This window comes from Cetorhinus maximus, chromosome 36 (assembly GCF_964194155.1).
Source record: "Cetorhinus maximus chromosome 36, sCetMax3.hap1.1, whole genome shotgun sequence".
In the NCBI taxonomy this organism is placed as follows: Eukaryota; Metazoa; Chordata; class Chondrichthyes; order Lamniformes; family Cetorhinidae; genus Cetorhinus; species Cetorhinus maximus.
This window is the reverse complement of record NC_135914.1, coordinates 7,797,481-7,811,524: the sequence shown is the minus strand read 5'-3', so window position 1 is coordinate 7,811,524 and position 14,044 is coordinate 7,797,481. Positions and strand designations below refer to the sequence as shown.

At 49.9% G+C, this 14,044-nt stretch overlaps 1 protein-coding gene across 1 annotated transcript in view; it reads left to right on the top strand.

Moving 5' to 3' along the window:
* The window catches only part of LOC144672212 (semaphorin-7A-like), a 30,809-nt gene extending 19,728 nt beyond the window's left edge, over positions 1–11,081 (top strand). The window contains exons 11-14 of the mRNA XM_078534030.1: positions 1,339–1,454; positions 2,917–3,089; positions 5,226–5,281; positions 7,832–11,081. Of these exons, the coding sequence (XP_078390156.1) occupies positions 1,339–1,454; positions 2,917–3,089; positions 5,226–5,281; positions 7,832–8,166 (680 nt within the window). The 3' untranslated portion in view covers positions 8,167–11,081. The remainder of the gene's footprint in view (positions 1–1,338; positions 1,455–2,916; positions 3,090–5,225; positions 5,282–7,831) is intronic.
* The last annotated feature ends 2,963 nt before the right edge of the window (positions 11,082–14,044 follow it).

Here is a 14,044-nt window from a genome sequence, read left to right as displayed (position 1 = left end):
ACTGACAAACATGCAGTGACTGGGAGCAGGTGGGAGGGTGACCTGTACACTAACCTGTCCCAGGTGGGGAACAGGCTGGAACCTCTATACATTTCACCCAGACGGGCTAATCAGCTCTCTGGGTGGGATATATGTTTTTTTTTTGTTAGGTGGGTATCTGTGGGTGGGTCAGACTTGTCATAAAATCACAGAATCGTGGGATGCGCAGCAGGAGACCATTCGGCCCATCGTGTCTGCACCAGATCTCCGAATGAGCGTTCCACTCCGTGCCATTTTCCTGCCTTCTCCCCATAACCCTGCACATTCTTCCTTTCCAGATAACGGTCTAGTTCCCTTTCGAGTGCCTCGATTGAACGTGCCTCCACCGCACTCTCGGGCAGGGCATTCCGGCTGTGTGTTTTCTGATTTTCCGTCAAGTGTGGAAAGCAAATTATCAGGCTGCTGGAAAGTCTCAGCGACCCCCCACCCCCCAACCCATTTCCACCTTTCCCAGCCTGAATCATCAGCTTCCAAACCACAACGTATCAGGCCCTTTGACTCACTGGTCTCCTGCCTACTTTCTGATGTCCCAATCTTCCAGCCTTCGCCTAGAGCCTCTTCAATTAAAATTTTGCCAATACGTAAAGTTGAGTAACGCTGAAGTAACGCCAGAAGTTCCCCCCTCGTCGGGTGAGCTCGGGGATCGCGAGCGGCCGCGCTGAGCGCTGCCTGTGCGGGTAGCGGGAGGTGGGAGAGCCAGGCCTGGCGCGCAGCTCAATCTCCCCGAGGCACGGAGCTACCTCAGGGGGACTGAAGAACTTAATATAAAGACAGTAAAAAAAAATGGACAAAACACGTCCCCCTCCTGTGATTCTGTCACGCGAGATGGGACACGTTTTTAATTCCAGATTAAAGTTTTTAAATTAAAGCGTATTAGCTTTAGGAAACCTCATCCCCGCTCGTGGGTGAGTTTCCTAAAAAATGTATAGGCCGCTTGGCCTTTTTGCCCCCCCCCCCCCCCCCCCCCCCCCCGGCCTCCCTTAGGACGGGCAGCGTTAATTTCGAGTTAATTTCAAGCAACGGCCTTAAAAGGCCTTTTAATTATCGGCGGGCACACAGCCGACCCTGGCACCCGCCTGCCGAATGAAACGTCGCGATGACGGCGGGACCCAAGCCCGATTTCATCGCCCGTCACTTCACGCTCGGGCGCGTCGGGCACGCTCAGCGCCATATTCTGGCCGAGCTGTCAAAGCTTCTCGTCCGGCACTCACCGGGAGCACCAAATCCAATGGGAACAGCAGCCCTACACTTGCTCACCAGCTGAGGTGGTAATTGCTTTCTTCATTTCTCTTTTTAAAGGAAACGGGAAGATCCATAAAGTTTTGCACAGCAACGGGAAGGCCTTCATTATTTCTGAGCTCAGCCCCTTTAAGAACGAAGCTCCCATCTCCGCCATGACCCTGGACTCCAGCACGGTAATACTCAGATCAGCATGTCCCTCTAATCCCTCGGCGGGTGAGATGGCACTGAGCCAGGCGGGCCGGGCAGTGCCCAGTGAAGTCAGCTGTGCTCGGGGGGGGGGAGGGTGGATGCCGTAGGCCACTCGGCCAAGCTAGGCTAGGGAAGACTGGCACTGCTGGTTGCCTCCAGCCTAGTCCGGCAGGGACAGCGAGCGCTTGTGTTGCAGGATTGAGTCCGTCCCAAGGCTCGGCCATGCTCGTTGGGGGTCAAACGCCCTGCCGGACCGCTGTCTAAATTCACTGAAAGGACAGCCTGTGGAACACACGGCCAGTGCCTTCAGCAGGGACAGGGAAATGGGAGATCTCCTGCATTACTAACTTGGGTATGTGCACACTCCCTGTCCAACTTCCTGTCACCCTTCATTCTAACATTTAACGCTGAAGCTACACCTCTCCGAGATCGCTGCGCTCCTCCAATTCCGGCCTCTCGCCCATCCCCCGATTCCCATCGCTCCACCATTGGCGGCCATACCTTCAGCTGCCTGGGGGGGCCCTGTGCTCTGGAATTCCCTCCCTGAACCTCTCCGCCTCTCTCTCTCCTCCTTTAAGACGCTCCTTAAAACTGGCATCTTTGACTAGGCAGTTGGTCATCTTTCCCCATATCTTCTGATATGTTGAATTTTGTCTGATTTGTGCTCTCGCGAGGCACCAGGCTGCGTTTTACTATTTAAAGGTGCTATGTAAATGCAAGTTGTTGTTTTGCATCAGTTTAGAATGGAAGCCTCGCATGAGGCAGACACAGGATCTGGGCAACAGCAGCATTGTGGAGAAAGTTTCTAAAGTCTTTCTCCCAGGCGGGCACCCCTGCTACCGTACCTTACCCTCGCAATTCCTCATTCCTGAACTGGCATGCAAGAGTTTCGGGCAAGCTATTTGACCGCAAGGGCATCAGAGACGAACCCTATCCTGTCACCGCCCAGACAGACAGTCAGTGACTGGATGGCGATCTGGCAATCGGACATCAGCTGATTTGCCCCTCCCACCCAGGGCACGTTTGGGATGAGCACAGAATGGGAACCAAAGCTCTGATCATCTTGTTGCATGTGCCTCAGGACCACTATAGGTGGGGCGGAGGGAGAGGTATAATCCGGCAAGGGATTGGGTATTGTCAGAGGGGCCAGGGGAGGGCTGGGTAGCCTCACAAAGCTTGCGTTGGGACTGGTTTGAGATAAAGATGCATTTAATTCCGCCACAAGCAACCAGCACATTTGCAAAGCGACACAGAGAGAACCAGGACAAATGGGGAGTGCAATGTCTTTAATGTTGCTACGCGTAGCAACATTAAAGACATTGCATTCCCCATTTGTCCTGGTTCTCTCTGTGTCGCTTTGCAAATGTGCTGGTCACAGAACGTGCTGTTCTAGTAACATTGTGCACCGGGCACCAAAGTGCTAACTCTCTGAGTCATTCCATTCAGGGCCACCTGTTTGTTGGGACCCCGCTGGAGACTGTCCAACTCCCTCTCGCAGACTGCGAGGGGTACGGAAGCATCTGTCAGCCCTGTGTCGCTGCCAGAGACCCGTACTGTGGATGGGATCAAGACAATGGGAAATGTGTGTCCGTTTCTGAAGCTCTGAACAGTAGTGACAGGTAGGCCTCGATACACTTGGCTTCATTTGTGCACGGCTTTTGACCAGGCTCACGGGGCAGCTCTCATCGTCCCTGATACCCTGGGGACACGAGTTCAAACCCTACCATGGCACAGGGCGGAATTTAAATTAAATTAATAAATCTAGAATTGAAAGCTAGTCTCAGTAATGGTGATCGAGATACAATCCCAAAAAAAACCCATCTGGTTCACTAATGTCCTTTGGGAAAGGAAATCTAACGTCCTTATCTGGTCTGGCCTACATGTGACTCCAGATTCGCAGCAATGCGGTTGATTCTTCACCACTCACTCAGTTCACTGGCAATTAGGGATGAGCAACAACATTGGTCTAGCCAGAGAGGCCCACATCCCATGAAAGAATATATTTAAAATTGAGCAGTTTGAGAGGTACGTGCAGATTAACGGGAGCACGATTTTCAACTTGTAACCTAAGGTGCACGTTATACTTGGAACAAATGGCCCGTGTAGGTGAAATGCTTGGTGACAGCTGTACCTGTCCAGGGAGAGTTCATGGAGACAGTGTAGAGGGAGCTTTACTCTGTATCTAACCCCGTGCTGTACCTGTCCTGGGAGTGTTTGATGGGGACAGTGTAGAGGGAGCTTTACTCTGTATCTAACCCCGTGCTGTACCTGTCCTGGGAGTGTTTGATGGGGACAGTGTAGAGGGAGCTTTACTCTGTATCTAACCCCGTGCTGTACCTGTCCTGGGAGTGTTTGATGGGGACAGTGTAGAGGGAGCTTTACTCTGTATCTAACCCCGTGCTGTACCTGTCCTGGGAGTGTTTGATGGGGACAGTGTACAGGGAGCTTTACTCTGTATCCAATCCCATGCTGTACCTGTCTTGGGAGTGTTTGATAGGGTCTCACCAAGACTCTGTCAACAACACCATCCCAAACCACAGCCACTACCATCTGGAAGGACAAGGGCAGCAGATGCATGGGGAACAACACCACCACTGGAAGTTCCCCTCCAAGCCACTCACCATCCTGACTTGGAAGAGAGCTGAATGGGCCAACCATTTCCCCATTTGCCCACCAGAGACCATGCAGGATGTCCACCACACCATCCTGTCCACTGCAGATGGGGCAGGGGTGATCTTCTGGCAACTGAGCCACCTCTATGCTGTGCCCTGAAACCCTCAGTCATGTCTCGAACCAGAGAAGCATTGGAGATGTCATTCTCCGACACTCCATGAGTTTCAGTGGGATTACCATCGCTGAATCCCCCACTATCAACATCCTGGGGGTTACCATTGACCACAAACTGAACTGGACCAGCCATATAAATACTGTGGCTACAAGAGCAGGTCAGAGGCTAGAAACTCTGCTATGAGTAACTCATCTCCTGACTCCCCAAAGCCTGTCCACCATCTACAAGGCACAAGTCAGGAGTGTGATGGAATACTCCCCACTTGCCTGGAGGAGTCCAGCTCCCACAACACTCAAGAAGCTCAACACCATCCAGGACAAAGCAGCCCCACTTGATTGACACCCCATCCACAAACTCCCTCCACCACCGACGCACAGTGGCAGCAGTGTATACCATCTACAAGATGCACTGCAGGAATTCACCGAGGCTCCTTAGACAGCACCTTCCAAACCCATGACCACTACCACCTAGAGGAACAAGGGCAGCAGATACAAGGGGAACACCACCACCTGGAAGTTCCCCTCCGAGCCACTCACCATCCTGACTTGGAAATATATCGGCCGTTCCTTCACTGTCGCTGGGTCAAAATCCTGGAACTCCCTCCCTAACAGCGCTGTGGGTGTACCTACACCACAGGGACTGCAGCGGCTCAAGAAGGCAGCTCATCACAAGAAGGCAGCTCAAGGGCAATTAGGGATGGGCAACAAATGCTGGGCCCAGCCAGCGATGCCCCATCCCATGAAAGTAAAAAAAAATACTGGGGACCTGAAAAGTGGGAGTTATTTGTAGGCTCACTTCAGCGAATACAGAACTTCCCCCACCTCAAGAAAAAGGAAACCTAACCGGCAACCTGCTTGATATCCTGATTGCGTAAGAAGCCATCGGCAAATAGAAATGCGGTGTAATTGTTTCTCAGCTCTGAGCAGGTCACAAGGTCTGTTTACTGTTGTTTCGTTTTACCTTGCAGCATGATCCTTCAGAGTGTCGAACAGCTCAACGTCTCCCTTTGTGATGACGAACAAGGTATTTCCCACCTCCTTCAATGGACACTGACCCACACAACCTAACTTAACATCGGCCCAGCGCAAATAGCTGACCCTATCTTCCCCTTCCAACCATTTACCATGACTCAAGTGCCAACTGCAGCTGCCATACAGTGTCACAGGCACCCTCTGGAACCTTCCCCACCTGGCTATTTTTTCCAAGATTCCACGGGCTATTCAACTGTCAGGGGCATCGCAATCTAGTCTGAATCTGTCTGTCTCTACCTGCCCTTTCTAGTTGGACTGCAATCTGCAAAGCAGCCCTGGCTGATTCTCTCCCTCGCTAAGCCAGATTGTACAGGGATCATCTGCTACCCCGCAAGCTGCTATGATTAGCTTGCAATACTGCGGCGAGAAACTCACCTCCCATCTCCCCAAAGCCTGTCCACCATCTACAAGGCACAAGTCAGGAGTGTGATGGAATACCCTCCGCTTGCCTGGATGAGTGCAGCTCCCAACAACACTCTAGAAGCTCGACACCATCCGCCTGATTGGCACACACAAACATTCACTCCCTCCACCAGGAGACAGTGGGAGGGGCGGGTGGCAGGGATGGCATGGTGTGAGGGGTGTCACTTTTTTTTGCTGTTGGAGTTTAATCTTTATTAATTATGTGTTTCCATTTTAGGCTGTAAATTCACAGTATATAACATAATTTGTATGAAAGTTTCTGGGGGAAGGGGAAACAATCCAGTTCTTGAGTTAGGAATGTACTGAATTTATGTACCTTGTATTATTCTTCTCTGAAAAGTTCAGATCAGTAATTCAATCTCCTGTACATCTTTCCTAAACTACTGGTAGATGTCTGATTGGCAAATCCTGGGGATAGTGTCATTAGCATAAAAGGAGCAGATGCCATGTATATTGTGGCTTGGCACCAGAGAGTCAGAATGGTAAGGTCGTATTAGCTACAGAGTTGAACTGTTTTGTAAATGTAGTAATTTCTTTGCAACCACTTTTCTAACGTCAGTTGATTGCTCTGTGATTAATTATCCTTAGAGAATCAGCATTGAGCTTCCAATTTCACCATTGCTACAGTCACTCTGCCTACTGCATGCAGGTGTAATGAATGAAAGGCAAAACCTACATTTATGCAGCACCTTTCACAATGTCCCAAATCACTTTACAGCCAATTAAGTACTTTTCAGTTGTAATCACTGGTACAACGTAGGCAATTTTATCAAATGGAGCAGGAGGCTCAAGGGGCCGAATGGCCTACACCTGCTCCTAATACACATGTTTGTATGCAATTCTATGAGATGATCTGGGCTAGATGGCCTTTGTCATCCATAATTATCTTTTGGTTAGAGAATGGAATCATGACTGGAGTTCTGTTTATTTTGTTGCTAATGAAAGTTTACTGTGAGTGGGGTTTCTGGGGTGAGATTGCCAGGACAGGGGTGTGTAATGGGCTCAGAGTGAATCAGTAACCTGTTTTACACTTCACATGATTCTCTAGAGTCTTTTCCATTGACTTCAATCTTGTTTTTTTTGTCTACCTACCTAGTATCCCAGTCTATCTTGGTGTTCTTTGTGAGTTTTTTGAGATATTGAAATATTGTGATAAAGTTGTGTTGCATAGTAGATATTGAAAATAGATTGCAGTGAGAAGCAGCAATCAACAGAGTCTTCAGACATTTTGATCAAGAAAACACAGATACAACTGTGAACCATTCAGTCTTCATCCTCTGGCCTCTTAAAAGTCACGTTGCAGAGAGACACCTGAGGGCTCCAATGCTTCTCACTGACAATGAAGACCTGTGTTCTTCAACCATTCCACTTTGTTGCTAAAGAATCATTTGATCTTTCTACTCTGTGAGATTATTGATAAAATAAAATCCAATGACACCCCTTGTATGAAATGAAATAATATCATGTACCCAGGCAAGAGAAAACCTTCTTCTACTTTTACAGAATGGAAAAGAATTTGTGCAGTTTATCTGGGTTGCAAGTACTGAATCCTTTCCCCAAATATGAATTTACTGTCACGGTTTCCATATGGTGCAATATGCAGAACATGTTAATGAGTGCTGAGGCAATCACTAAAATCAGTGTTAACATCTGTACAGTGTTATACATAACTAATGGGATATTCTCAATACTGCACAATGCTGTTAAACTAAAATTTGTACTCTCTGGTTTGTTTAATAATCAAGGTGGGATCACCAAAAGGGTGCATAAACTAAGACTGCATTATATCGTTGATGTTCTTAATATTAATGACCCCAAGCTGCACATATATCAGATTTTTGTAACCAGATGTTAACAATGGGTGTCATCATTTTACTAGGACCTTTCTGTGATTGGTGAATCTTGAGAGAGGGAAAAATATCTCACGTGATTGAGAGAGGGTGGGGGCAGGGGAATAAGGGGCCCAGAAAGCGGAAAAGCACCGGGGCCCATGATTCCACTCCCTGGCCCTGCCAAAATATTAGTGTTTGAGGGATGGGGTTGAAGGATCCTCTTTTAATGTGTTGGAAAGTATTTCAATTAATTTCTCCGTTTTTCCCCCCCCCCTCCCTCTCCTCAGATGTTCAGTCATTTGACAAGCGGTCTGAAGTGTTAACCGTGGATTCAGGTGTCTACCTCTACTTGCCTTGTCCGGTGAAGTCATACCACGCAGTGTACTCATGGAGCTACAACCAGAAGGATCAGTATAACTGCACCATCAGGGATGGCTCCTGCTCTCTGTTCTTCAACCAGCAGCTCCCGACGAGCGGGGGGCTCTTTGAGTGCCTAGCCAGTGAGGATGGACTGAAGGAGGTTGTGGCTGTCTATACCGTCAGGGTGAATGCTGGAAGCTCACCAGCAGTGGCGTCCACCGCTGTCATTTTTGGCCTTGTTGCTGTTTTCCTCCTGATGTGAGGGGATCGGGGTGGGGTTTCTGGAGGCACGCATGGAGTACACGAATTTTATACTGAATGCCAACTCTTGAGTGCTGGGGAAAAGCTGGTATCTTAACAGAAACATGATTTATTTATGAATTGAATGGCTTGCCATCTCTCCCACCTCTTGTTCCTCCTCAACGCCCATCTACAATTAGTGACTAGCCACAGGGCACGTATGGGTTCCTGCTCAATGGAGGATTACTGGCCAGCAGGGGTTCTCATCCTGCTTCCGTCAGTTCCGGTAATAAGAATTCGGCCACCAGTGGTCACCCCAATGCTGATACTCTGTTTTCTAACTGGTGTTAGTGTTGGGAAAGGGGAGAATCCCTGGTGAAATAATTCTGAATTCAGTTTGAAGCACACTGCAACCGAGTGTTAACAGAATGCCAGTAAATCGGCATTATAACACTACATCGGACAGTGTCGAGGGAGCTTTACTCTGTATCTAACCCCATGCTGTACCTGTCCTGGGAGTGTTTGATGGGGACAGTGTAGAGGGAGCTTTACTCTGTATCTAACCCCGTGCTGTACCTGTCCTGGGAGTGTTTGATGGGGACAGTGTCGAGGGAGCTTTACTCTGTATCTAACCCCGTGCTGTACCTGCCCTGGGAGTGTTTGATGGGGACAGTGTAGAGGGAGCTTTACTCTGTATCTAACCCCGTGCTGTACCTGTCCTGGGAGTGTTTGATGGGGACAGTGTAGAGGGAGATTTACCCTGTATCTAGCCCCATGCTGTACCTGTCCTGGGAGTGTTTGATGGGGACAGTGTAGAGGGAGCTTTACTCTGTATCTAACCCCGTGCTGTACCTGTCCTGGGAGTGTTTGATGGGGACAGCGTAGAGGGAGCTTTACTCTGTATCTAGCTCCGTGCTGTGCCTGTCCTGGGAGTGTTTGATGGGGACAGTGTAGAGGGAGCTTTACTCTGTATCTAACCCCCTGCTGTACCTGTCCTGGGAGTGTTTGGGACAGTGTAGAGGGAGTTTTACCATCGAGCTCACCAATTTGCATTTAACCCCAATGGCTATTAGGGCAAAGTTTTAATCAACATATGCTGCCTTCTACAAAGAGGAGAGCGGTATGAATCGGGTGTGAGGTCTCCCCGGACCAGAAGTGCGACAGTTTAAGAAAACTGAATATAATTAATTCGGTCCTCTCACAAGAGCCCCTCCTGCTGGCCCATTTGGTAGGTGCACTGCTTCTTGGGGGCCAATCAGACCAAGAGAGCCCCGTTCTGTGCTGCGTTAGCTCGTTTCAGTCAGGCTGCTAGAACAAGTCTCACCAGGCCAGGCCTCTCTGACTGACCCTCCACTTGTGGTTAGCCCGCCCAACACCCCATCCCTCAGCCAAGACTATCCCTGTACCTGTCAAACTACAGGCCACGTGGAGGGGGTAAAGAGAGAAATACGTCGCCTCAGGCTGAGAGACATGTGTCCCTGACGTGGAACGAGACTGATTCTGGCACGGGGAGCTCCTTGTGGCACTGGGCTCACCAGGGACTGTAAAGTTAACTCTTAAACCACCAAGCACTCGGTGCTCACTGACTGACTCCTCTAGTCGCACCAGCCTAGTGACCAAACACTATCGTCTCCCCATTTGTACAGGCAATGCTCATTCAGCATTCTAAAGTTACCCATATGATACCTGTGTGCTATCCATGAGCTTTTCTGTTTTTAAATTATTCCTCTTGTTGGCTCAGACTGCCCAGACAAATTTCTCGTAAGGCTCAAAAGAACGAGAGGGCCAGAAGTTCATATTTTGGACAAATGGTCAGCGGGTAACAGCATGTCTCTTTAAGCAGAGGGAGAACGAATGACCAAATAGAACTATTTTGCTTTGTCCCCGAGGTGCCCTCGTTTTGGGTACATATCAGTTCAGATGTAGAATGCGACCTGTTTTTATGGAGTGCCTGTGTGAATCCACGCACATTTTCCACTCTTAAAAACAGGGAGTTAAGGACTAGACGCTTCTGAGGACAGAACATTCCCGCATGGTGCTGCTGAACCTTTTGGAGGTGGCTTCGCTTTTCTACTAACAATGATCTGCTGCCAGAGCCTCAACTCCTTTTTCAAAAGAAAAAAAGGTCAATGGCCGTCTGTTATTCATCTCCGGAGTGTCTTGCGTTTCAATGGCATCCGTGAGGCTGTAAAGCGCCCCCAAGTTGGATTAACTTGGCAGCGGAATTGGAGGAAACTCGACAAATGCTGGGCCAGAACAGGTTCATTCTCGAGTGTGATGCTCTTCACAGTCGAATTGCCTGTTCACGCTTGCCGTCTCGACTCGCACTTGAGTCACTTGGGGCAACTGTGGAATCAAGTGAGGTGGAGGGGGTAAAGAAGGAAGCATGCTAGCTCCCGATAAAAGGCTGGCAGTGGAAGGGGAACTGCCAAGTGTATGAGGAGCTTTGCTGCTCTCTCAGAACACTAGACGCCCCCCATCCCCCTCAGAAATATGGAGAAAGACACACTCCGCCTGATGTGTGCGCATCGGGTTCCAGCTCCCTCCCTACAAGCAGACGGACCAAGGGCTGGATAACTGTGTGGTGGCTGGCACAGACACGATGGGCTGAACGGCCTCCTACCTACGCCATACGATTGCCATGAGACGTAGCCACCGGCGTTAATCCTCGAGCACCTCACAGCCGAGGACTCACTTCACTCTTAAAGCAGTGACGTCGGTCTTTGTGCGACTGGGGTGGGGGCCAGGGCGTTTTAAAACTGCATTTCCCATTTAAGACGCTTTGCACTGAATTGAATGTTACAGTCCAGGTCCAATAAAGGACTCTTTTTGAATGGTATCAGTCTAATTTTGTAAGCATATTTTAGCGCCGTGACTGTTTGCAATCAGAATATTTGGTCAACTATAAATGAATCTTTTAATAAAGGATTGAATGTTAAAGGGGGGTCTGCTTTTTGTTCAATCATGTATATCTGTGTCGGCGTATGTGTACGTTTGTGTGTTGGGTAGCTGTGCATACACAGGATTGGGTTTTACATCTTGTTTCTTCCCCCTGAGGGAGCTTTCATTGGGATACCAGGTTTGGGAAGTGCTGGGAGCTTGATTAACATGTCCATACGGTCAGGCCGAACCTTTATATGGACCTGGAACATGAACTCTGTTTCTCCCACCCAGCCTGCTGGGTATTTCCAGCACTCTCTGGCTTTTATTCCCGATTTCCAGCATCCACGGTGGTCTGCTTTATTTTTTTTTATATATATATATAAAGTTGCAGTTAGGCCTCACTTGTAGAGCATTGCAAACCAGTTGAGGTCGCCACACTTTTAGGAAGGCTTTGAGGCTCCTTCAGAGGGCGCAGAGGAGATTTATCAATGCTTCCAGGGACGAGGGGGATTTTTAGAGACAGGGTTAGGCTGGAGAATCTGGGGTTGTTCTCCTTGCAGCAAAGGGGGCGGAGGGGAGATCTGATAGAGATGTACAAGATTTATGACAAGTGTAGATCAGGTAGACGCAGGAAAAGCTGTTTCCATTAGCTGATGGTCAAGGACGAGGGACACAGATTTAAAGTTTAGGGCAAGAGATACTTGGGGGTGGGGTGGAATGTGAGGAAGAACTCTTCTTATGCAGCAAGTGTACCTGCTGCCTATGAGGGTGGTAGAAGTGGAGATGAATAATTTTGAAAGGAATTGGATGGGACCTTGAAGGAAATAAACTTGCAGGGCCTCTGGGGATCGAGCGGGGTGTGGGGGAGGGGAATGGGGCTGACTGGACGAATCTACAGAGAGCCGGCATAGACACGATGGCCTCTTTCTGTGCTGTAATGACTCTATACAGCCTCTCAGTCATGAAGCTTCATAGCTGAGCCCAACTCTCAGCTTAATTGAAATCCACCCAATGGGAAACAGTTCAAACTCTTGTCTTATGTGTCAGACTATGAAGACTACTTACAGAAAGAGCCTGGTAGCCCTTACAGACTCACGCTTGCACCTTTACAGGTGTGGTAGCTGAGAGATTTGAGATAGGTATAGAATCATACAATGAATGAAGGTTGTATGGGTTGATGGAGCACTATAGTGTACACGTAATGTTTGAGAGGGCTGAATGGACTCACCATTTCCCCGTTTGCCCACCAGAGACCATGCAGGATGTCCACCACACCATCCTGTCCACTGCAGATGGGGCAGGGGTGATCTTCTGGCAACTGAGCCACCTCTATGCTGTGCCCTGAAACCCTCAGTTATGTCTCGAACCAGAGAAGCATTGGAGATGTCAGTCTCCCACACTCCATGAGCTTCAGTAGGATTACCATCGCTGAATCCCCCACTATCAACATCCTGGGGGTTACCATTGACCAGAAACTGAACTGGACCAGCCATATAAATGCTGTGGCTACAAGAGCAGGTCAGAGGCTGGGAATCCTGCGGAGAGTAACTCACCTCCTGACTCCCCAAAGCCTGTCCACCATCTACAAGGCACAAGACAGGAGTGTGATAGAATACTCCCCACTTGCCTGGATGAGTGCAGCTCCCACAACACTCAAGAAGCTCGACACCATCCAGGACAAAGCAGCCCCGCTTGATCGGCACCACATCCACAAACATTCACTCCCTCCACCACCGACGCACAGTGGCAGCAGTGTGTGTACCATCTACAAGATGCACTGCAGGAATTCACCAAGGCTCCTTAGACAGCACCTTCCAAACCCACCACCTCTACCATCTAGAAGGACAAGGGCAGCAGACACATGGGAACACCACCACCTGGAGGTTCCCCTCCGAGCCACTCACCATCCTGACTTGGAAATATATCGGCCGTTCCTTCACTGTCGCTGGGTCAAAATCCTGGAACTCCCTCCCTAACAGCGCTGTGGATGTACCTACACCACAGGGACTGCAGCGGCTCAAGAAGGCAGCTCACCCACCACCTTCTCAAGGAGGCAATTAGGGATGGGCAATAAAAATATGGTAGCCAGCAACACCCACATCCCATGAAAGAATAAAAACAACCCCAAACTTTACTGCTAATCCCCCCTCCCCTCCGCCCCCGCAAATATCCTGTCCCATTTGTTCATCCACCATCCACGTTCCTTGCCGATCTGCATTGCATCTCAGTTCCCCACAAGGGCTCAAGCTTAAAAGTCTCATCCTGATCCCCAACTTTGGGTGAAAACGCTCCCGGGAAAGTGACCTGGGGCATTTTACTAGGCTTAAAGGCACCATGTAAATGGGCATGCCATAGCTATACGTGGATAGAGGCGTGCTTTGGAGGCTGGCGGAATGGTCACAGCATGGAAGGTGGCCATTTGGCCCATCGTCTTCCTGCCGGCTCACTGCCAGAGCGGCACGCCAATGGTTCCGCCAGAAAAATTCCTGCTCCCCGGCGGCTTTTTCGGTTGACCCCCTCCAGGCAGTTCCTGCTCAAATTTAGGTGGGGTAAATGGCTCTTGCCCTGTGTGTGTCTTTTATTGCAAACAAAAAAAAACAACCGATCGGCTGCTATGTAAATGCAAGTTGTTGTTGTTGCGGTGGTGCTACCCGACCCGCCCCCCACCGAAGACGCATGTGCAGCCGGCTAACCGTCGCACCTCACCGCGTGCCTCTCCCTCGCGCGGGAACGGGTCACATGGCTCGGGCCAGCGCGCGGCCTGGCAGAGTGAAAGGGGGGGGGGGCGGGGAAGAGTGTCGTGAGCCACCTGCGCATGCGCACTACGCGGTCAAGCGCCTACCTGTCCAATCGCAGCCGCCCCAAACGAGGAGAGCTTGCAGGCCTTCTCTTCTGCGCACGCGCGCTGATGGCCTTCTGCCTCGCCCCGCCCCACTCCCCCATTGCCACGCAGGCTCTTTGGACGCCGAGTGTCGTCAGCACGCCACCATGAAACAATTATCCTGGGAATTGCCGGC